General features: G+C 42.0%; 1 protein-coding gene across 1 annotated transcript in view; it reads right to left on the bottom strand.

Moving 5' to 3' along the window:
- Positions 1-7,669: 7,669 nt before the first annotated feature.
- Positions 7,670-23,744, bottom strand: part of LOC144828468 (ly6/PLAUR domain-containing protein 2-like) — a 213,119-nt gene continuing 197,044 nt past the window's right edge. Inside the window, exon 3 of the mRNA XM_078686657.1 lies at positions 7,670-8,362. Coding sequence (XP_078542783.1) covers positions 8,121-8,362 — 242 coding nt within the window. The 3' untranslated portion in view covers positions 7,670-8,120. The remainder of the gene's footprint in view (positions 8,363-23,744) is intronic.

Here is a 23,744-nt window from a genome sequence, read left to right as displayed (position 1 = left end):
CAGCCGGGAAGATATTTGCAGCAGAAATTCTGGATAGATTGAAAGCTTGGGCATTTACAACCGGACAAATTCCTATGTTTCAGTCTGGATTTCGTCCGAACCATTCTGTTACAGATAATATAGCAATCTTCCAGACAATTCTAGATAAATACGCATCAGGGAAAAAACAACCCATATATGCAGCGTTCATCGATTATTCAACGGCCTTTGACCGTGTCGATAGACCGACACTGTGGTCAAAATTAAGAAGGATGGGCATTCCTGAATCACTATTACAACTTATAGTGAACTTACACAGTAACACCTGGTGCCGGGTTCAAATGGGGCGAGATAAGGGCCTGACGAAGAAAATATGGACATTTAATGGCCTAAAACAAGGGTGTCTTCTGGCTCCAATTTTATTCTCCCTGTATTTAAGTGATTTACCATCCCAACTTCAATTAGGATTATGTACTCCTCCAAAGATTGCCACCGAATGCATTCATACGCTGCTGTACGCGGACGATATAGTCATGTTTGACCTAACACCGTTCGGACTTCAAAATCTTTAAGATATTTTACATGACTACTCGAGGAAGAACTTTCTTATCCCAAACATAAATAAAACCAAAGTGGTCGTATTTTCAAAAAAGAAGAAATGTGTAAGGTATGAATGGAAGCTGGGAGGTGAGAAATTAGAGCAGGTAAAGGAATATACATACCTTGGCAGAATTGTTTCACATAAAATGAATAATACCAAACAAATTGAACATCTTAAAAAGAAAGGTGATCTACATGCTGGGGCCCTGTCACGCTTATACTCAGCCGCTGGGAACAGACACTTTTCTGCACTAATACAAGTCTATAAAGCTAAGATTCCACCGGTTTTGTCATACGCCTCGGAATATATCCTTTTTAAACAATGGGCATATATGGACCTACAAGAAGGCAAAATATTAAAAAAATTAATGAAAGTTTCTACATCTACACCAGTACAGGCGTTGAGACTAGAATGTTCCATCACGAGCGCATATGCCACAGCGATAACAAGCATCATCAGGTGGGCTTACAATCTTCTTCATTCAAAAGAAGGAACTTTACGAAACTTGTTAAAAGTTTAGACATTTAACAAAGATTCTGTCCATCTCACCTTTTCTATAAACATGAAAGAGGCATTCCAGCTTGCAAAAATCAGTTTGGAAATTTTGTCAACATGGACACCTGCACAACTAAAACTTTTTTTAAAAAACTTTTCCCCCAAACTGAGCTATGATCTTGACCATATTCACTGTAAAAAACTATCTGTGTATAGGACCTATGCAGACCTCCAGGAATACAAACAAAAACAGCCGTACCTAGGATATACTCTGGCACACGGCGCAAGGCGAGTGATCATGATGTTGCGTTTAGGCATACTTCCAGTATTAACCTTTAGTTCTTCCTGGAGTCTAGATAGCTCCGTGCTATGCACCTTCTGTCAGGGGGGCATACAGAACTTGGAACACCTTCTTTTCATATGTCCAAATGAGAAAATTGTAAATGCAAGGTTAACATGTATTGAACCCATTTATCGGTCCTGTAGGATTGTTAACACTAAAGATTTTTTAACATTATGTAAAAATCCACCTAACGAATATGTCTGTTACAGAATTTTTAAGTTCTTGAAAATTTCACTGAAAATGTATTAATTTGTATGGAAACTTAAGTGTATTTTTATATTTTATCAAATTTGTGGTCCTCAATAGAGTACCGTAACAAATAAAAACTTTTGACTTTTGACTTTGTGAATGTAAATGTACTTCCAATAAATTACAAATGTAAATGTTCACATAGTAAACGGCAAATGTAAATGAGTGCAGAGTAAAGAGTGAGTGTAAATGTGAACACAGTAAATGGTGAATGTAAGTGACCAAAAACCAAATGTAAATGTCTGAATGTAAATATGCATTGAATGAAAGGCAAATGTAAATGTGCACCCACTACATAGAGAATATACATTTGTGCACAGTAAATTATGAATGTAATTGTGTACACTGTAAATGATTAATACAAATGTGCACTTGTTGAATGGCAAATGTAAATGTATAAACACTAACTGGTAAATGTTTACATGCACACAGTAAATGACAAATTTAAATGTGTGCATGGCAAATGGTGAATGTAACTGTGTAAATTCAGTAAGTATTGATGTAGTAGTGCAATGGAAAATGTAAATGTGCATACAGTGAATGGATAATGTGAAGGGGTGTACAGTAATTGATAAATGTAAAGGTGCACACAGTTAACTGATTTTAAACATGTGTGAAGGGAATGATTAATGTAAATGTGCGAACATTAAATGGTGACTGTAAATGGGCACCTGGCAATTAGTGAATAAAAATATGCCCACAGTAAATGGCAAAGCAATTGTGTGCACAGCAAATGGTGAATGTAAATGCCCACATAGTGAATTGCAAATGTAAATATGCAAGCAACAGTGAATATAAATGTGAACATAGTGAATGGTGAATGTAAATGTGTGCACACTAGAAAAAGGCAAATGCAAATGTGAATACAGCAAATCGTGAAGGTAAATGTGCACACAACAAATGGTGAATGTAAATGTGTTAATGGAACATGTAAATGAGTGCAGATTAGAGGTGAATGTGAATAGAGAATTCAAAGGTGTGAATGGTAAATGTAAATTTGCACACATTAAATGGTGAATTAAAATGGGCACATGGCAATTGTTGAACATAAATGTGCACATGGCATATTTGAATGTGCGCACAGTAAATAGCAAGTGTAATAGGTATTTTTAAGGGTGCAGCACAATAAATGATTGATATAAATGTGTATACAGTAAATGGCAAACGTAATTGTGCCCACGGTAAATGGTGAATCTACCTACAATAAATGGTAAATGTGAATACGTACACACTAAATAGCTAATGTAAAGGTGTGCACAGTAGGTGGTAAATGTATATATGCACACAGTCAATGATTAACGTAAAGGTGTGCACAGTAAATGGCAAATGTAAATGTGTGCACATTTAATGGTGAATGTGAATGTGTGTATAACGAATAGAAAAAATAAATGTGTGCATATTGATCGCAGAAAGTAAATATGTGTTCAGTATATGGTGAATGTAATGATGTGCAAAGTAAATGACAAATGTAAGTGTGCATACAGTAAACAGCCAATGTAAATGTGCACACTGTAATGGTTAATATAAACTTACACACATTAAATGGTGAAAGTAAAGGTGCACAGAGTAAATGGTTAATGTAAACGCCGAATATGATGTAAAGAGATTGCTATAACCCTTACAATAGAAACTTTTAGGGCAGCGTCTCACCAACTAAATGTGCCCTGTGTCCTGAAGTGGTATGTGCCACAAACTCTTGGAAATGCTCTAGTCCACACTGGCAGCAGGAAATCACACAAACCAAAGACGTTTGATCAAAAGTAGTGACTGTCTTCATATGCTTTATTGTTCAAGGATCAAAAAAACTTTTTTTTTAAAGTGATGTACGTATGACAGGAACTGGACAAGTGCCTCTCCATAGAAAGGACCCCTATTAGCTAGCTGTATGAGCAATATCCTTGAATGTCTATGTGCTTATTAATTAAACATGTGTCGGTATGCATCATTTGAGATATATTAATAAATATAAATGTGCTCGGCGCTTGCACCACTGATTAATTACATCAGCGGTTCCAAACCATTTGACACTTGTGGACCCCCACTCAATCATTACTGGAAACTAGGTATCACATGTGTCATTATTATAAACTGGGGACCCCCGGCCTCAGCAATTTCTATGATATTAACCTCAAAACAATATACCAAAAAAATATACATCAAACAAATGTTAAAAATATGGAAATACATTGTATTTCATTCACAATCAAATAAGAAAAACGTTTTCTACTTTTCAGTTTAGCAATTTTATGTATATACATTATTATTTTTAATTGATTAATTGTAATATTATTTCATTTTGTAAAACAGGCGCAGACCCCCTGAGTAGGCTTCACAGACCCCATTTAAGAACCACTGATTTACATGGCTTGAATTTATAACAGTGTAGCGTGGATATCCTGTTGCACGACAATGATGAGTCCTGGGAGGGACACACAGCAGCAGAACCAATCGGATGACCACACAAAAGGATGCTCGCCACTGCAATATGGCTGCACCAATGATGAACTATGCCACACAAGGGCCCTCGATACTAGTGGCCCAGTGTACCACGTGCTAATTATCATGCCCAACACATCTCTACACTGAGGTGTTCAGGTTTTACAGAGTGTAATAACTATCACCTATTCTTTGTTTTACCTACAAACATTGGCCAGAACATGCAGATTTTGGTGCTTGTGGCTCCAAAATTCGAATATCCCAGTATTTATTGGGTATTTTCTCAAACTAAATTGCAGCAGGTTTGCCCTGCCAAAATGTATCTAGGTTAAATTGTGGGTTGTGCTGTTTGCTGGAAACTCAGAATTCTGGTAGGTGCAGTAACAGGAGTAATTGTACTATACATAATTTAACGTGCCACTCATATTAGAGCTTATGTTGGGTTGGGTTTGTGTGTTACTCTTTGGGCATTGGATAGCATAGATGGTTTAGAAGTAGGTAGCCCATAGGTTTTGAGCTGCTCCACTGTGCCCAAAGGACTGCTGACTCAATAGCGTCGGAAGAGCTGCCATAATAAGAGTGGGGATTCTGACACTGTGTTTTTCTTGCACAGATCTGCCAAGCATAAGATGCAGTTCGGGACAGGCAAAACACAAACTATATTCATGAAGCATTGGTAGAAAACTTTCATTGCTTCACGGACATTGCTGCGTTGCTTCTCTAACACAAATCTCAACTCAGGGAGTTCATCTTTAAAACAAAGTTCAAATCGTCCCTTAATGCCAACATGACATAGAATTCTGATTGCCAGAATAAAATGTTGCTCAAAGAGCTCCCACCACCTTCAATGAAGAATGCCTACTGCACAGCAGAGATACCAAAATGTAGTCTGCTGTGTTTTGCGTAACCCCAATAGTTTGAAGGCTTGGCAAGCTAGCCCTTAGTGCCTAGGGTCATCCCCTAGCCCGTTTTAATAGTTTTTGCTATTTTTTTTATTGATCAGAAGTTGTCTCAATGAACTGTGTTTTTTAATTATACATACAAAAAGAAATGAATCACTTTCACATGTCTTCTCTTTGGATTGTCATTATACATCATTATGCTACGTCTTTAATTCCCCATAATGCCATTAATAATACCTGTTATCGCCAGTTCTCCTAATTGGCAAACCCTAAATAAAAAGAGCCAGGAGTTCAAGTAGTTGGCAAATGTTTGATATTGACAACTCCCATAAAAAAGCCATATGTTATTTGTATTCTTTTGGAGATTCTAAGTAACCGTGTGAGTACCCCTGTGAGGTACTCCTCTACAGAAGACCTTACTCCTCCTCACTTCTTGAATTTCACAGGAAACTGAAGACATGGCTTTTTGAGTGGTCCCACTAGGCCCTAGGTGTGCCTAGACTCACTAGCTCAGTGCCTGGATACTCTCCTGGGTGATAGTTCCTACTACAAATATGCATAACATAAGATACCTTTGGAAGAGACCAGACTCTATCAATATCCAGGTTTGATTTGCTCTGATATCATGTCTTAAAAAAGGCTGTCATGAGCTGTGGGCAGTCCTCAGAAAAAAAGCAAAGGGAGGACCCAGACATGATGAGGAAGGGAATAGGAGGCAGACGTGAAACTCTCCATTGGTCAGTTCAGTGTGAAATTCCCCCAATAACATAAAGTTACGTGGCAATGGAATGGTAAAAATAAAATGTATTGTAACCACTGCCTCTTTGACTGCCCCTGGGCCTTGTGGCTCTACATTGGTGATGAGTGGCGATATAAGAGAACCCAGCATCATTTCCAAATACAGTTCTGATTGAAATCCACATGTACCTACATGCTGGTGGGTCACTCACTGTTGGTAATCTTAACAGTCATTATTTTCTCTTAGCATGGTATCACTTTGTCCACCTCAAGCAGCACTTTGGTGCCCATCTTAGAAGAAAAGGAATTGGAAGTCAAACAATGGAATGCCGTTTGTTATTATTTATTGTTTTATATTTCTTTCTCCCTGCTGTCACTAGAATCTACGACGCTATAATTTAGTGTATTTAATTGATTATTGAAGGTGAACTAGAAGGACTATGCACTGTCTATACATAATGATAATGGCTTAAGCACTTAAAAGACACAAAATGGAAAATGGAAAACGTGCAATGTGTGTAATGGGAAAAAATAAAAAGATATTTAAAAAAAAAAAAGGAAGTCAAACAATGGAGAGGTACAAATTCTATTGGAAACCCAACAATTGAATATTGAGTGTCCTCCTTCACTTTTCCACAGTAAATTAGGTGTGTGATTCTGGCCAGAATTCAGTTACTTTGGAAATTGTTCATAACCAGGAAGACCAATCAGGCTGGTGATCAGTCTCACATCACATGGACCTCGGACATGTTTCCAATAGACTGTTTACTGTTTACCCTGTATGAGACAGAGTCATGTTGCTACCTTATTAAACCCAGGTGCTGCTGGACGCACGTGTCGTCATCTTCTGTGGACATCCACCTTAAGACTGTTATTAAGTGAGAAATGTCGACTTCAACAGATTCCAGCAACATTGCATTGTTCTACAATGTATCAATCTTGCTGCACGGCACACAAAACTTAGGTAAGACCAGACCCCGCAACCTGGGTCCAGGGTGACTTGGGTGGACCCGCCAATGCAATATCATTGCAGGGAATGTGTGGGCGATGACAATGAACAAAGGATCTACTTATACACTGGTTAGGCATGTGATGTCATCTCAATCTGAGGGCCACATGTGTCAGGCAATTTGGCATTTGTAAACGGCCCAATTTCCAGAATTGGCCCATGTATCAAACCCTATTTTGTAATTCAGTAACCTATTACCAAATTGCAAAGTGGGTTTGCGTTTTGGTATTTGTAAGAGGCGTGTTTAGCGTCCCTTCCAAATACTGAATCACAGCGGTATGTATGAATATTTTGTGACCGTAAATGCGGTCACAAAACATTTGCAGTTACCACCACCATTCGCAAAAGGGGAAGGGCTTCCTACGGGTTGGAAAAACCTTGTTAGGAGCAGACAGTGGTCCCACGGACCAATGCCTGCTCTTAAGAGAATGAAAGGAAAACGTTTCATTTTTCTTCATGTAAAGCATCCCGTTTTCTTTTACTTCAAGAAAAAAAGGGCTGCTTTACAAAAAAAGATTACTTTTGTAGAAGCAATAACAGAAATGGTGGTCTGCTGGCTTCAGCAAGCCACCATCCCTGTGATTTTTGTGATTGCAAATGGGTTGAAAATTGCAACCTCCCTCATTAATATTTATGAGGTAGGTCATTTGCAACCCACTGGAAATCGCGGAAGGTGTTCAACACACTTTTATACATGCTTTTTTGCGATTTCCTAATTGTGAAACGCAAGGATTCATGAATAGGAAATTGCAAAACGGTTTCTAAATACATCTGGCCCGTAATCCCCAGAAAAGAAAGCGGACACATATGACAAGCTCACACTTAGTTAGTGCAGCTGAGGAACATTGTCTATCAATTACACCACACAAAAATCATACCGCCATTTTGTTACATGTATGAAGGTGCATAAAAGAATGTGAGAGTTAAAATATAATTTATTAATAGTACTCATCGGAAAGGTATGTTTCTTATCTTTGGGAAAATAAAACAATCATGGCTTGAACCTCATCCAAATTTCCCAAAGAAGTGGGCTGCTCTATTGCATAGTGAAGGCATCATTCCCTCCAATGTCACTAAATCAAAGTGGTCAAAATGAGATCTGTGGTGATGTCAACTTCTTGTGGAGATGGATCAAATGTGTTTTTAGTTAGATAATGAAAGTGTTCCTTTTATTATTTTTCTTTTCAAAGATACAACAGTGACATAGACCTGGTCTTTGATATTATGGCAACATATATCCTTTTTGCCTCTCACTCCAGGGGCATAACCATGTATTTTCACTCCTAAAATGTATGCTTCTCCATTGATGAAATCTGTTTAGTGCTTGACAAAGTGAGCATATTCATTATGGCACATCTTTTTCTCAAATCAGAGTTGAGTTTTACATATAGCCCAGTAGACCAGGGCCATTGCGAATAACGTATAGCTGCCGTTGCTGCCGGTTGTTGGGCTTTTACTGGTACAAGAAGTGCCATCAATTGCTCTGCAGTTACACAAGTCCTTATAACAGCATAACACAGGGTGTTCAAGTCCTATCTCATCTAGATTACTTTCTTTACATTCAACAGCACAACTTCGAGTGATTGACTCATCGCCCTGGAACGGAAAGCCTGGAAGTAGATGAAAAAAATAAAAATTAATCCATTGAGACGTCTGATTGGTTACAACAGAGCTTACATAATTATTTGTTTGTCAACCTGGTCCATTAACATTCTGAAATTAAATGGAGGATAAAAGCAGGGAAGAACGATGGTAAGTAACGTTAAGTTGGCATATTAGATTAGGCTTCTCCAACGAGTAGCTGGTGGACTAATGGTAGCTATTTCGCTACTTGAAAGTATTTCTCCAGTATGTAACCCAGCCTAGTAAATTTAAGGGCAGAGTTACAATAACTGGCACATCCCTGCATATCAGCAGGGATGTACCAGTTATTGTGCACCACGGCTCCGCCACCATGGATGTGCCACATTTACAATGTGGCACATCCGTGCCAATCTTTATTCGGAATACAGAAATCCATAAAAGCATCAAACTTATCACAAATCAAAATGTCATAGCACCTTTAAGACATCAATCAGTAAATAATATTCATTAAAATACATATACAAACAGTACCAATACCGTCAATTATTTAAAAACCTTACTACAGATACCCAAGAGTGCCCATCTCCTATTTAAAAATGGAACTAAACTGTGTACTTTATTTTAAATCTTCGGCTTGCAAGTAGAACATATAAACAAACTATTGTACTTCATTTCAGAATACTAACTAAAAACTGTTATAAACACATGCCTACCAACACATTGGTCAAACAGAATCTAAAAAGGGAAAGATATCACCTGTAAATGGCAATTGTTACCCAAAATAAATAAGTTTACTTCTCATTTGTTGTTAACAATGAGACATATCTCACCAATGCTGGTATGCTCCTTAACCTCATGTCAGTGCAACAACTGATGAAATTACGTTTTACTATCTCTTTTGTGTTTGCAGTGATAGTGGAGTGGTTTTACATACAATTCATTCATACCCAACATTCAAAAAGGCATCTTTATATATGACAACTAAATAATCTCCCTCACTCTTGTTAGACCCAGGCACTCCAAGATGCATGCCCGCACCAAGGAAGCCTCAGGGTTATACCAAACCTTAACCCATAAGAATAAGGGGGAGAGATTTAGGAGATCTGTTAGGTATGAAAGACCAAGCTCTTCATGGCATGATAAGTTTGCTGCTCCTTGTTGGACCCGTAATAGTCTTCTTAGGAAAGTGTTTTCTACCTTTTGCAAGAGGTATACGTTTGTATATTCCCATAGGCCAACTCCATGAGATCCTGCTGAAACACCTTTTGTTTTATAGAGATAAATAGACTCTTTAGCTGATTTTTGCCCTAGATTCTAGGAGAATTTAAAAATTGCTTCAACATTACTTTTAAACTGATTTGCCCTAACAGTTAAAAGCTGTTTCCATGATAGCAATGAGCTAAATAAAATCCCATTTTATAAGTTTTAGTATTTCGCAGCCTGGAAATCAACACAAAAGATTTACCGTAATATATTTTAAGATATAAAGTAGTTATAAAAGTTGCAAAACCATCCAGTAATACTTGCACGCCATTTGTGGTTCATGCAATAAGCAATATGTATTTGATATAACAGGCATATCTTGTTCTAAGCAAACTAGGGGACTTTTTAATGAAAACTGTCACATTGCTGTGTGAAAACAGCGGTGCAACAGTTTTCACTGTGCTCTCCTTGCAACACCAGGGATGCGCTGGAGTTTAATGGACGGCACTCCATGTCACAAGGAGTTAGAATTACTGATGTATCTGTAGGTGCAAACGTGATGCATTGCTGGGCTGTGTCTGAAAACAGATGTAACTCCAACAATTTGCCCCATGTGTAAGGAACTGCGTCAGTCTTACACCTGCTGTGAGGCAGGGTAAGATATTGACGCAGTAGCATCCTGTAAGTGTCGCAGTGAAATCAGAGGTTTTTCCCTTGTCGAGATGCTCATTGTGATATTTCTAGAAATAGCAGTGCATAACTTTTCAAAACCTAGTTGTAAGTCCTGTCCTATAGGATTTTGTGCCAGGCAAAGGGCAAGTAAAGATAAATGATGACAAACTAATTGCTTCAAGAAGCGGTCAGGTATTACCTTAGCCCATTTCACTGTTAATCCCTTCCTACCCATTATAACTTTTTGTTTATCTAAATTTACAGGTTTTACCTTAATATCTAATGCTAGAACCAATGGGATGTAATCACCCAGTTTGGAACCATCATAAAATCCTGGGTGTATAAGGCCAGTTCATGTGAAATAAAAATATAGTCAATAGTACTACCCCCTGCTACAACCCGTAAAAGTGGGAGTAAGCTTTCCTCAGTTAAATTATTTACCAGGTCACTTGCTGGGAGATTTTGTTTCTTCATCAATTTTATTCTACACACCCACAGATCATTTAAATTGCATATTTTAAGTTAAAATCTCGTGCCCACATTAACATTGTTTTACGTTTTGTCCTGCAAAGAAAGGATGTCACAAAATCATCAAAATGAGCAATAACTTTCAGTTTAAAGTCTTTAAAATGGGTATAATAATAGTTAACCACCTTGAGTTCAAACTCTCTCAGACAAGACATTAGGATAGCTAAAGAGATAAGGGGAAGACCATGCTTTCAATACATTTGAGGCAGGACTTACAACAGATGATATCCCCCATTTTGTCCTGCCGTCTAAGGGGGGAGGTGTAGGTTCCCAAAAAACATGATATCCCTTTACACACATAAAATTTTGTGTCCAGGTTTCTAAGAGACAAACAATATTCCAGTTTTTTTATGGAATTATTCCAGTTAGGGTTATTTGACTTAGCCCGCAGACCTGTGATGTTCCAGGAAGCAATATTACATCCCACATGGGCTGGGGATCTAACAAACTATCTTGCATTAATCCTGAGAATTGGTTGGGAGAAGGCTCATCAGGTTGTTTGGTAAATTCATCTATTTGATCCAGAGGGGCAATGGGATCAAATTTGTTAAAAATTAAGACTGTGAAAGGGGTAAAATGCAATAGATGGGTGAGATGATTTTGAGGTGCACTAGGAGGATTATAGAAATAGCCTAAAGGCAAGATTTCAATTCTACTTTGCAAGTAACTAAAATGATGTAAGTCTGTTATGATCTGTCTTACTAATGTCTCATTTGTTAAGTTTACCACCACACAATCAAAAGCATTCCTTTTTGGTATGGTGCCAACCCAATCCACTCCCCGCACATGGTTAATGTTATTGTGCATTTTGCTTACTTAGGTTTTTGTTTAACCAATGTACCACCTTGTTTTTCAGTTGGCCGTAATCTTCACTAAAGCCATCTTGCGACAGTTGAGGCTGGTCTTCTGTTTTTATTTTGGAGTTCCAACGCTTGACTGTATCATGCTATAGGTGATGGATTTAATGAATTCACAGGCCCATGATTTCTAACTACTAATACATTTCCAGCATTTGTTTTGTCTTCCACTATGTGTGGAACCCTGGGCCTCTGTAAAGTTTGAGACTTTTCCTGAGTTATTGTCTGTTACTGGCTACTGATACATGTTGTATACTTTTACTAGGAATTGAGTACACCTTTGTTAAGGTGTCTTGCAAATTTAACTGGAACTCTTCAATCTTGCTCCACCATGACACTACTGGCACTAAGGTCTTGTTTGCAACAGCCATAATGTCCATGCAGGAAACCTAGCGAGCTATTTCCAGCCCAGACAACTCCCCATCTGTTTCCACCTCCCTACTTGATGTATCTTGCGTGGGGTCTTAAGGGCTAACTTAATGTGCATTTTATGTGAGCCATACGAGATCTCTTTGCTTTACAGCCAACCTCTGTCCCCTTTCTTTCGCCAGACATCCGTTTGGGTGGTTCTATATGGCCAGCAATACTTCAGCATGAGATATTGAATTAGGTTGAATCTCTGCTTCTGCTAAGTTGTCCGCAACCAAATTAGTATGCATCTCTCTACTCACTCTATCTACCTCTGAGGGCGGAAGAGTGGGCGGGGGGTGCTTTCAGTGGTGTTAGCTCCTTGAACCAGAGGTGAAAATAACAACAGTTTTCTCTTTGCTAGTTCAATTTCTTGATTCAAGGCCCCTACCGCCCACTGAAGATAGCTATTCAGGGTGGAACGGGGGCCAGGGTTCTTGCGACCCACTCGGGAAAATCAAGATGTAGGTATTGGTGTTATTTTCTTTTTCCCCATTTCATGTCTTATCACAGTAAATAAACCGCTTACTGTATTGTATGTGGGCGTAGATGTAAAGGAGTAACCCAGCCCGGCCTCCTCTGGCTGTTGATGGCCGTAGACAGGCCCACTCTTGGCCTGGTCTTAACCCTGCTCCCCATGCCAGTGGAGTCAAGCTATCCTGGCTGATGAGGGCTGAATGCCCAAAACTGGTCCAAGGATGCTTGTTTTCAGTCCAGGGAGGACCTGGCATGGCAACTACTGAACTTATTTGCACCAAAACATAAAAAGGGCTCTTCCTGGACCAAGATCTGCCTCAAATTTGGAGCAATTCTGTCCAGTAGTTCAGGCTGCAGCCATGTTCAAAATGCTTATGGGAAATTGCAAGGGAAACTTACAGTTTTTAACCCCTCCTTTTCCTCGTCCACCGTTTGGCAGATCACTCCAAAATGTTCCATGCAGAACGAAACATACTGTGCTCCCTTTTTGGGAAAAGTTCATGATGATTTGTCAAACGGTGCTCAAGTTAAGAGCAAGTCAAAAAGAGAGAGAGAGAGAGAGAAAGATGGAAATATATGTATTTTTAAAACTGGCAAGCTGATGTTTAGAGAAAGAGTGGATGAATTTCCAATTTAACTATTCCAACCTTTGAGTTGGGTAATAATAAACACATTGTATTCAAGCACCAACATACAATTTAAGTTGGGAGAGCACTTTACAAATCCACATGTCATGTTATATTTAAAATTAATATTTGAGTTAAAAATCCTTCACTGCTGTGGTGACTTATTATTACCTTGGTACCAAGGGCACTAAAGTATGGTGTTATATATTACCCATGTAGAAGCATTGCAAATTGATAATAACTTAATTACATTACTTCTGGTAACTCAGCCTGATGCATTGAAGGGATCACTGCTGATAGTATTAATTGGCATGGCCAACAATGTAATCCTGTCTTATGTGGTCAATATTACAACACTAATAATACTAGTAGCTTAGGAAGATTATCATTGAAAATAAGTCATTTTTACTAAAGAAAAGGTTGGACACTCCTGTATCAGACATTCCTTGTGTCAATATGAAGTATATTTTGTTGGTTATACCTATCTTGCTGTAGTTTTATTTACTCCCAATTTTTAGTCACTTGAAATATAGCTCAAGCTATAGTTGTGAACCTACTGGTTTGGTGATTCATTACATTTTTATAGGGACAGTCCATTATCCAGGAACATTGCCCTTTCCATATCCTTATACCCTTCACCTCTGCTATCCTCACTTCTCTAATCACACATAAGTCTCCACACTTTGTAGACCTGTTCTTCGACTACAAATCCCCCTCGTCTCCGCTCTCATTCTTTTGCATGGTACTTCTCCCTCTCTCTCCACGTCTATCCCAGGTGCTTCAAATCTACCAAAAAAACTGCATCCAAACAATATACTCTAATCCTTTGCACCTTCAGTGCCCACCTCACTCAGGGCAATATGGGCAAGGTCCCTAGACATTAACCTTTTATCTACAAATCAATGATTTTAGGTATCTTAGACTAATTAGTTCAATGGAAGCCAAAAAATACAACAACAAGGATACATTAGGCTATCACAAAAAATGCCAAGGATTGGAAACAGTGCCCGTAATGACTTGGAGGTGGACGGGCATCCTATCTGCATCTCGCATCACAAATTCTCCTCTCAATATCATCTGTGCAGCATGTACGTCTAAACAATCCAAGCCAAACAAAATCCACCCCATTCCAATTCAGAAGTTCTAAAGCACAATGTTGGGTCTAGGAATGCTCACAATGCACACCTCGCTAATGTAAATGATACACACAAGCTTGACATTCAACATACTCTGTCACAATTGTCCGAAACCTGCTTTTACAAACTGAGAATGAGCTTGAATCTTTGTATGAAGATAAGAAGACTTGATTATGGTCAAATACATGGATGGATCAGGAACTCCTCATAAGAGAGATGAATTGGCTACCATACCTTTGGTTGAGTGAGTGTGAATACATTTAATTGGAGGTTTCAACATTTACTCATAGTAGTGCTTAACAGAAAAAGAAAACCATCTGAGTATGGGTTCTCCTGACTCCTTTGAATGCTATGACAAGGTTATCATCTACTCTATGAGTCTTAAGCAACAGAAGGTAAGGGAGCAAGCCCTTGGAGACAACATGTAATGAAGGCAGAGTCCAGCTCTCCTTCAACAAAGTGAGAGACCAACAGGCAGCAGGGCACCAAACAGAGAAAAGCAGATCAGTAGTCCAGTTGAGTCATCTCAGAAGCACAGCATGTTTTCTGGCAGAGCTTCAGTTACAAATCCAGAAATGAGAGTCAGAGACTGAGTACTTATACCTAAATGTGACTTTGATGTGGGGTTGGCTCAAATGCAGCCCTCTGTAGTGAACAATGATCCTTTTCAACTGAGTCCTGTCTGCCAGAATACCTGTGGGGAGTAATCAGTCCTTTGTGTGGGGACAGTTCACTGTCTATTCAAGGGTCGTGTTACCCCCTCCCTTCCATCCTACCCGGCTGAGGGCATCAGAATGCAAAATTATGTAGATGGGTAGTCAGACACACCTATCCTTCCGGTGTTGTGGCTGTGTATAGCGAATGCACAAAGTATAGCTGTCATCCAGCCCATATGTGTATTGGAAAGAAGCTCCAAAGCACACATAGTAAGTGCTGAGAAATGTCCACTTTCTAAAAGTGGCATTTCTAAAACAGTAATACTAATCCAACTTCACCAGTAGGGAGCACGTATCATTATCATTCAAAACATATGAAACATGAAAAAGCTACTCCTTTCTGATCAAGAATTACATTGTTAAAGTGTATTTAGTAATTCCCAATGCTAGCATATGAGAGGCCTCAAAGTAGTGAAAGACAAAATAGGCTGTTTGTCACTAACAGGTCATGCAAAACAGAAAGGTCCTATCTTTTACTGGGGTTGCTTAGGCCCTAACCTAGGGGTGACATGTATGTAATGAAAGGGGAGTTTAAGGTTAGGCAGGTAGTTTTAAATGTCAAGTCAAAGTGGCAGTACATTGCACACACAGGCACTGCAGTGAGCAGCCTGAGAAAGGTTTGAAAGGCTACATCTGAGTGGGGCACAATCAGTGCTACAGGCCCACTATTAGCATTTAAAGTGCAGCCCCTGTATATATGGTATACCACTTAACAAGGGACTTACCAGTACAACAAACATTCCAATGTATAGTGATGTCCCTTCGTGCTCACTTTGGTTCTACCTTAGTTTAACGTATTCAATGTTTTTGGCTGCTTCTGCTCGCGCAGCAGCACATAACACTTTTGTGACATATTTTAGAAATACGCTGTACATATTGTTGTTATTCAGAGCTCCTTCTGCACATTTCGTCTGCACATTTTGCACAAGGTCACCTAGAACACATAACACCATGTTGAACTGTGTCCTGCTTGAACCAAATATGCATTTCTGTTAGTGTCGAGGGTTGCATGACTGTTAATGGCTCTACTGTAGTGTGATGTGTATTCTTTACAGCTAAGGAAGGAAAGGTGCCAGGGTGTAAAGGGAGTGAGCCTTCCTGACAGGATGGCTGGGGCTGGAGTTGTGCACTGCGCTGAATATACTTAAAAGGAACCAGTCTATAGCACACACAAAGAAACCTGACATCAGACACCTCTTTGTCACCCTCGACAGGTTATAGCCAAACCCACAGATGAAGGAAGAAGTGGCTGGAACTAGTTTGGGAGTAGGGTAGGGATTTCTCCCAAAGCACAGGCTGGTACTGGGTATAAAAGTGACCCCATCAGAACCTCTCATCACCACACTCATGGACCCAAGAAGTGCCTCACCAGCTCTTGGACCTTTGGCTAGTGTCAGAATGTACTATTCCAACATGCAAACTGCAAGAACTGGCCTCAAATTGAAAATCCAGAGTTTCCAAACTCTTCGCATCAGCAATGATCATTCTTGTCTTCTGCCAACACAAAGTTTCTGCTCTTTGCATTAGCCACAACTGCCCGTGTCACCCAGCAATGTGAAGTCCTGACTGGAAACCTGCTCTTTGTGAGCGGTGATCTGCATGTCTGCTCTTTCCGACCATGATTTTCTTGCAGTCAAACTCGACCAGCTCTTTGTGCCAACAATGCTCTCCTCTTGGCCTACACATATTTATGATCACTCTTTTTCAGATGACAGATTAAGAGGACTGCTCTACACCTACTGACAATTTGCAATGCATGGGGAGTTAGTCCTACATACAGCCCAGTGACCTAGTCAATGCCGGAGAATAAACATGTTGACCCAATCGATGCACAGTACTCAAGACTCATAAGGAGATACGACAATAAAAACAGTTACTGCAAATAGCATTTACTTGCATATTCAAGGTAAGCTCATGGTCAATGAGCCAGAAATGTTACCTTAGGGAGGATTACAAGACAGACATGGCCATCGGAGCACCCTGGTTTGCTTTCCAGGATCCGCATCTCATTTATTGCCATATAATTCTAGGAGATTCTGCTTCATCAATTAGGTACTTGCAAAGGTTGGGCAGGGTACCCACGGCTTCATTATGAAAGCGGGTGATGATTTGCCCATTATTTGGGAAGCATAAGGCATTATATACACATGGCCCGATCATATTCTACAGGAGGTGCCCATAAATATTGAAAAGCATGTGAAAGAGGAAGGACCCCAGTGACACTCCCAAGGGGACTTGACTACGTTGAGATAAAACATTTATTTATTTATTTATTTATTACACTTATATGGCGCGCAGCTACCCAAAAAGGGTTTCCCGGCGCCGACGACATGTCACTAAACAGGGGTATGGGATGAACTCGGTCAGTAGGGTTATTTCTGGAAAAGCCAGGTCTTTATGTTCTTCCTAAACCTGGCATAGTTTTCTTGTTTGCGAATGTGAGGGGGGAGTGTATTCCAGAGAGTGGGCCCTAGGACAGAGAAGGATCTCCCTCCCATTCTCGCCAGTCTGAACCTGGGAGCCACAAAGTTTGCTGCGGTTTGGGAGCGCAGCTTCCTTCCCGGGATGTAAGGAGTAGCTAGTGCTTGCAGGTATTTCGGTGCTGTACCGGTTTTTATCCTGAACATATAGCTCAGGGCTTTGAACCTAATGCGGTTTTCCACCCTGAGCCAATGCAGGTCCTTCAGGTGCTTCAACACACTGGCATTTTTCGGGATTTTGCATAAGAGTCTTGCAGCTGAATTTTGGACAAGTTGCAGCCGTTTAATGACAGCCTGATTTGAGCCCAGGTAAAGAATATTGCTGTAGTCAAGACAAGATGTTATGAGTGCATTGACTACGGTCTTTTGAGTTGCAGGGGGCAGCATCCATAGGATTTTTTTTAGCCACTTCATAATGGTTAAACAGAGGCCTACCACTTTGTTGGCCTGTTGTTTCATGGATAGGGAGTTGTCGATGGTAACCCCCAGGTTTCTTACATGGGTGGCAGGTGTAGGGAGGTTACCTAACTCGGAAGGCCAGTGGGAGGAGTTCCACAGGTCTTTAGTTTTCCCCAGAAGAAGGATCTCTGTTTTGTCTCCGTTTAACTTCAGCTGTTTGCTGGACATTCAGCTGAAGATATTTTGGAGCCCCTGTCTGAGAAGGGATGGAGCTGAGGGGTTGGACTCTGACAGTGAGAAGATGATCTGAGAGTCATCTGCATAGGTCATGAGGGTGAGTCCTGACCTGTCTACTAAATCAGCCAGGGGTCTGATGTAGAGGTTAAAGAACAGTGGGCTCAGGATGGAGCCCTGTGGTACTCCATGTGGGGCACTGAACGTATCAGAACAGGCGAGGGAGGATGTGATCTGAAACGTCCTGTGTGTCAGAAAAGACTTGATCCATTGTAGTGCGGCACCCCGGATACCATTTCTACCAAGTGTGGCCAGAAGTTTGTTGTGTGAGATGGTATCAAAAGCCGCACTCAGGTCTAACAGAATGAGTGCAACTGTTTGACCCTCATTTCGGAGTTTCCTGATGGTTTCGGTTACTCCCAGTAGAGCGGTTTCAGTGGAGAAGCCAGCTCTAAAACCAGACAGTGAAAAGTGTGAGGGCGGAGTGAATGTGTCTTTCCAGAAGTTTTGAAAAAGGCTGGGAGAAGAGATATGGGTCGGTAGTTGGCTAGTATTTCGGGGTTGGCTGTGGGGTTTTTCAGAAGTGGACTGACCATAGCGTGTTTCCAGAGTGAAGGGACTGTGGAGAGCTGAAGGGAAGAGTTTAGAGTATCGGCGATAATGGTCAAGGAAGGGACGTCAATTTGTTTCAAGACACTAACGGGTAGTGGATCACGGGGGGAACCTGATTTGATGGTCTTGAGGGTGGACCTAAGTGATTCCAAGGTTATGGGAGGCCAGTGTTCTAAGGTGTTTATTTCGGCCGACCAAGGGGGCATAACCTCTTGTGGGCCGTTTGCGGAGGTGTTTGAATTAATATCGAGGATGATTTTGTCAATTTTTCCAGTGAAGAAGGAGGCAAGATCTTGGCATTGTTTTTTGTTTAGTGGGCAGGCAGTTGCGGTCGTTTGCGCACCTGCAAGTTCTTTTACCGTGTTAAAGAGTGTTCTTGCCCTATTAGGTGCTGTATTGATGGTATTCGCTACATAAAGGGCTCGAGCTTTAATGCATGTAGAGTGGTATTCATTACTGGCTTTATGATATGTCATTTTTTCTCGTGTGCATAGTCTTTCCGCCACTGTCTTTCGAGGGCTTTGCACTTTCATTTTTCGGCTTTTAGGAGCACGTTAAACCAGGGGGCTGGGGGACGGTGGGCGTTCCTTTTTGTCCGAGATGGAGGGAGACAGCCGTCTGTGGCGTTTCCCTGCCATGAATGTGTTGCATTAGCAATACTTTCCATGTCAAGGGCTGGGGCAGGGGGTTTAATGGCTAGAGTTCCGTTCAGTTTTTTGACATCAAGCTACTTCCAATTTCTCATAGAGGAAGCAGGCCAGACAGTATTCGTTTGAAAGAGTGCTGGTAGTGTTAGGCAAAAGTGGATACAATGGTGGTCTGACCAGCAGATGGGAATAGTGTTTTGCCATCTCAAATCGGGAATGTTAGAAAAGATGGGGTCTAGCAGGTGTCCTGCCTTGTGAGTAGGCCCAGAATTAAGTAGTCTTACGTTCAGTGCTGCTAGGTCATCCAGTAGGTTGGTGCATGCTGCGTTAGTAGGGTCGTCGAGGTGCAGATTTAAGTCTCCAATCAGAGAAAAGTTTTTGGAGGCAAGGTGAAATGGTATGGTGGGGTTAGCCAGATTTGCAGCCCATGTGTTGGCATTCCCGGGGGGCCTATATATTAGAAGGCCGGAGAACGTGAAGTTGGGGTTTAGGGTGATTTTAAAAGATGCCGCTTCACATTCAGGGATGTTGACTGACTCCAGGCTACATGTAAGTTCTCTACAGAAAATAATAGCGATACCCCCGCCTAGTTTACCCTCTCTATCTCTCCTAGCAATGGCATAGTTTGGAGGGAGAGCGGTTGCTACATCTGGACCAGCGCTTTCGTGCAGCCAAGTTTCTGTTAAGAAAAGGGCACTGGGTTTGTTGTCCAGTAAAAGATTGAAAATGTCTAGTTTGTGTTGCGGTAGAGATCTGCAGTTTATGCTATAAAAAGAGAACATGAGCTAGCTTTAGCAGGCGGAGCACTAATAACATACTCTATACCGTATCTGGGGTGTAAGGCAAACCCGACCCTCCCCAGAGGTGGTGGGGATCACCCTGCCAAATGAAATTTGTAGGAAAGGGTGGCAAGACGAGTTTTTTTAGGACTGTGTCATTTAAAAGTTGTTAAAAAGCTATAAATATTTAATGCACTCCCGAAAATTCTGAGCTATGGGCTTCTGTGGGAGTGGTTCAAGCTTAGACTGTAATAAGATGGTATGAAGTTTATGTCTCTAGATGTGGTCCACTCGTACTCATGCTCATTCTCAGTTGTTCTCCTATTCCGGGTCCCGTGGCTTATCTTGAGATTTGCGCAGAACATCATTTTAGGTTGTAACACGTAAGGTTGGAGGTCTGCCCTTGTCTACTTCATTGTGGAAATTACTTCAATAGAAGATCAATAATTAAGATCCAATGAAACAGATCATTCTCTCCTACATAACCCTATGGGTGCTCATGACCGAATGGTTCCGTCATGAGCACCAGTGCTACTGTGCTCATGACAGAACCATTCCGTCATGAGCACATGCTCAGAAAATCCCTCTGCTGCAGACAGCAGAAGGATTTCCATTTTTTTACATTTTCACTGGGGAGGTGGGGAAGAGCTTCCCCAACCTTCCCAGGCCTATTTTTATATTTCCTTGCAATGACGATGGCGCACATGGCGCGCCATCGTCATTGCAATGAAAACTAAACTGAAACTTAGTTTCAGTTTCTCAGTTTTGGTGCTTGTAGCGCTATCTAAGCCCCCGAGCACCGAAACAGATTGGAGAGGTGTTGTTGGAAAGGGGAGAATCTCCTCTTTCCAATGGTACGCTTCCCTAGTGGATCCCTGTTTGGGGATCACCCCAGGAGGGCAATCCCCAAGCAGGGATCCATCCAATAGAATCAGGATTTTTTTTAATGATGTTGGGGTGAGGCCTGCCCAAAATGGGCATGAAAATGCCCCCACCTCCAGTGAAATTCCAGTCTTTCTGCCCCCCCCTGGGCATATGGGGGGGGCAGCCCACTAGACACCAGGGATTTTTTTAAATTAATTTTGGGGTTGGGGCTGCCAAAAATGGATTATGCCCCTACCCCCCAAAAATGCAACAGTTGTTCTGCTCCCCCCAGGGGCAGATGGGGGCAGTGGCCCCTAATCTGCCCCGGGGGGGGCAGAAAGCCCACTAGGCCTCTGGAAATATATTTTTTTTAATTCATGGGTGAGGTGAGGTCAGCCCAGAATGGGCATGCCAATGCCCACTCCTCCACCCAAAAATTCCACAGTTTATCTGCCCTTTCGGGGGGCAGATGGGGCAGTGGCCCCTGATCTGCCCCCGGGGGGGGCAGAAAGCACACTAGGCGCCAGCGATTATGCTGGCTTTTTTTATGCGTGGGGGTGGGGTGCCCAGAACGGTCATACCAATTCCCCCACCCCCCAAAAAATAGCCACTGTCTTTCTGCCCCCCTTGGGGGCATATCGGGGCAAGCCCCGAAATGCGAGACATATTGAATTTGCACCCACCCACACACACACACAGAGCCACACACAGAGCCACACGCAAAGAATATATCATTGCAAGCCAGGGAAGGTTTTAATTTGGTACCTTGAATAGGAAGAAGTTCAAAGAATATATCATTGCAAGCCAGGGGAGGTTTTAATCTGTTACCCTGAATAGAGCAGTGATACAGCAAATCGCAACTGTGGCAAGAAGCTGTTCACACTTTCAGCTGTTTAGGATTTAAAACACACCCTTATATGCATTGGGGCCGTAAGTATTTGTGGCTAGTCTTAGAAAAGTGACATTTTCTCTCCTCTACCTCCTTAGCATAAAGATTGTCTGCTTTCTAAAGCAATCCTGTGCCCCCAGGACCAGCTGAAGCTGCAGAGAGAGCCACCGGTGCAGAATGAACAAGAGTGCAATGGTCAAGCTGAGCTAAAACAACTTATACAAACACCGCTCCCCCCGCGCCAGCCATTCGCAGGTCAGGTACCACCTAACTCCCACTCCTGCGAAGAATTTGAAATATTCCGTGAGCCGAGATAGCTCTTCGCCGGATAAAATCTGAATGTGTCGGGCAAAGGTGGCCAGTCTGCGGCTCCCGGAGGCCCTGGAAGTGTCCGGCAGTTACAGTGGAGCCAGGGGACGGAGCCTAGGGGGAGGCAGCCTGGAGGCCGGGGGCGGCCAGGGGCCCAACTCCACAGGGAGTGGTGATCTGTCCCCATCCAGCAGATGGCGCGGGTTCCCAAAGCCTCACCAAACACACACCTATATTCACATCCCCCAAGCCTCACAAACCCCATACATCTGCACATACACACACGCACACACACTCACTGACACACATTCACACACACAAACTCACGCATACACACCAGCAATATAATCGTACATTCACAACGAAAGATGCAGTAAAATGCCCACACACCATCTAAAGAAACAACGTTGTACACCCAGGTGCATACTCTACAATTCGGCCATCGCACGCCAAACTGCACAGTAAGTACACTGCCCGAGGCACACACAGACCACACACATACACAAACCACGCTCGCACATAAAAAATGCACCGAACACACAGGCATCCTCAAACACAGACAAACGTGCACGGATACACAACAGACTACCCACGTCAAACAAGGCCACACACACAGGAACAAAATCACCTCGCGCAGGGCAGCTCTATTAAACGCTTTCCCAGCGCTGCCACCCTGGGGGTCCAGAAAAGTTTTGCGGTAGTGCAAAGTTTTTTCTTTTGGGAAATTTGGTTTAGCAGCCTCTCCTAAAGAAATACTGGAGCTTTTCCTAACTTAGAGCAATTGTTTATGGGCAATTAAACGAACAAATCTGGGCCCGTAACTAGCATGCACTGATAACTCTACCTTTCACTCCAAAGAAAACAAGAATGAGCACTGCATTTGGCCATAGGAAAGGACGTAAAAACAGATTGGTGTTAAGGATCTGGGTTAACATGATCCCTCGGGCCTGACTCTCCAGTCACTTAAACACGTACCTTACAGAGCTGTTGGCCTTGGGATAGCTCCTCGAAGGGCACTTGGTGCATGCGTACAGGGCAGAGGCCATCCTGCGGCCGAGTAGATGCCGCACTGCTCAGGTGCTGGACACCGGCGATGCTCATGTGTGCACGGCGCTGGCTACGTGCAGATCAGGGGGCGGTGGACGCCGATCGTGCGCTGCCTCCGTCTCGCTCCGCACAGCCCTATGCCGGGGATGCTTCAGCGCCGCCAGTGATTCTCGAGCGAGCAGCACCAGCAGCAGGACTCCTCCTCCTCGCCCCTCCTGTCTCACAGACAGAAGGGACTCTTGCACCTGCGGCTCTCATCCCCGCCCAGCCAGGGAGGGGCATAGTGAAACCTTTGCCATACGGAAGACCGGACCTGGAGCCTAAACAAACAATCAAAATGGGGACAGCAGCTGCTGCTGTTAAGACCCGTTCTTTTCAGACTGGGGGAGCTTGTTTTTTGTTGAGTGACTGAAGACGTCACTGAGAAAAAGGACAGCAAAAAACACACCCCTCAATCCAAAACGGACTTGGCTTAGCTTTAAAAAATTACGTCACAGAAACCTCTTCTCCAATGGCTGGCCGCCG

This window comes from Lissotriton helveticus, chromosome 4_1, assembly GCF_964261635.1.
Source record: "Lissotriton helveticus chromosome 4_1, aLisHel1.1, whole genome shotgun sequence".
Lineage (NCBI taxonomy): Eukaryota > Metazoa > Chordata > Amphibia > Caudata > Salamandridae > Lissotriton > Lissotriton helveticus.
The sequence above is the reverse complement of the archived record's forward strand: the minus strand, read 5'-3'. Positions and strand labels throughout refer to the sequence as shown.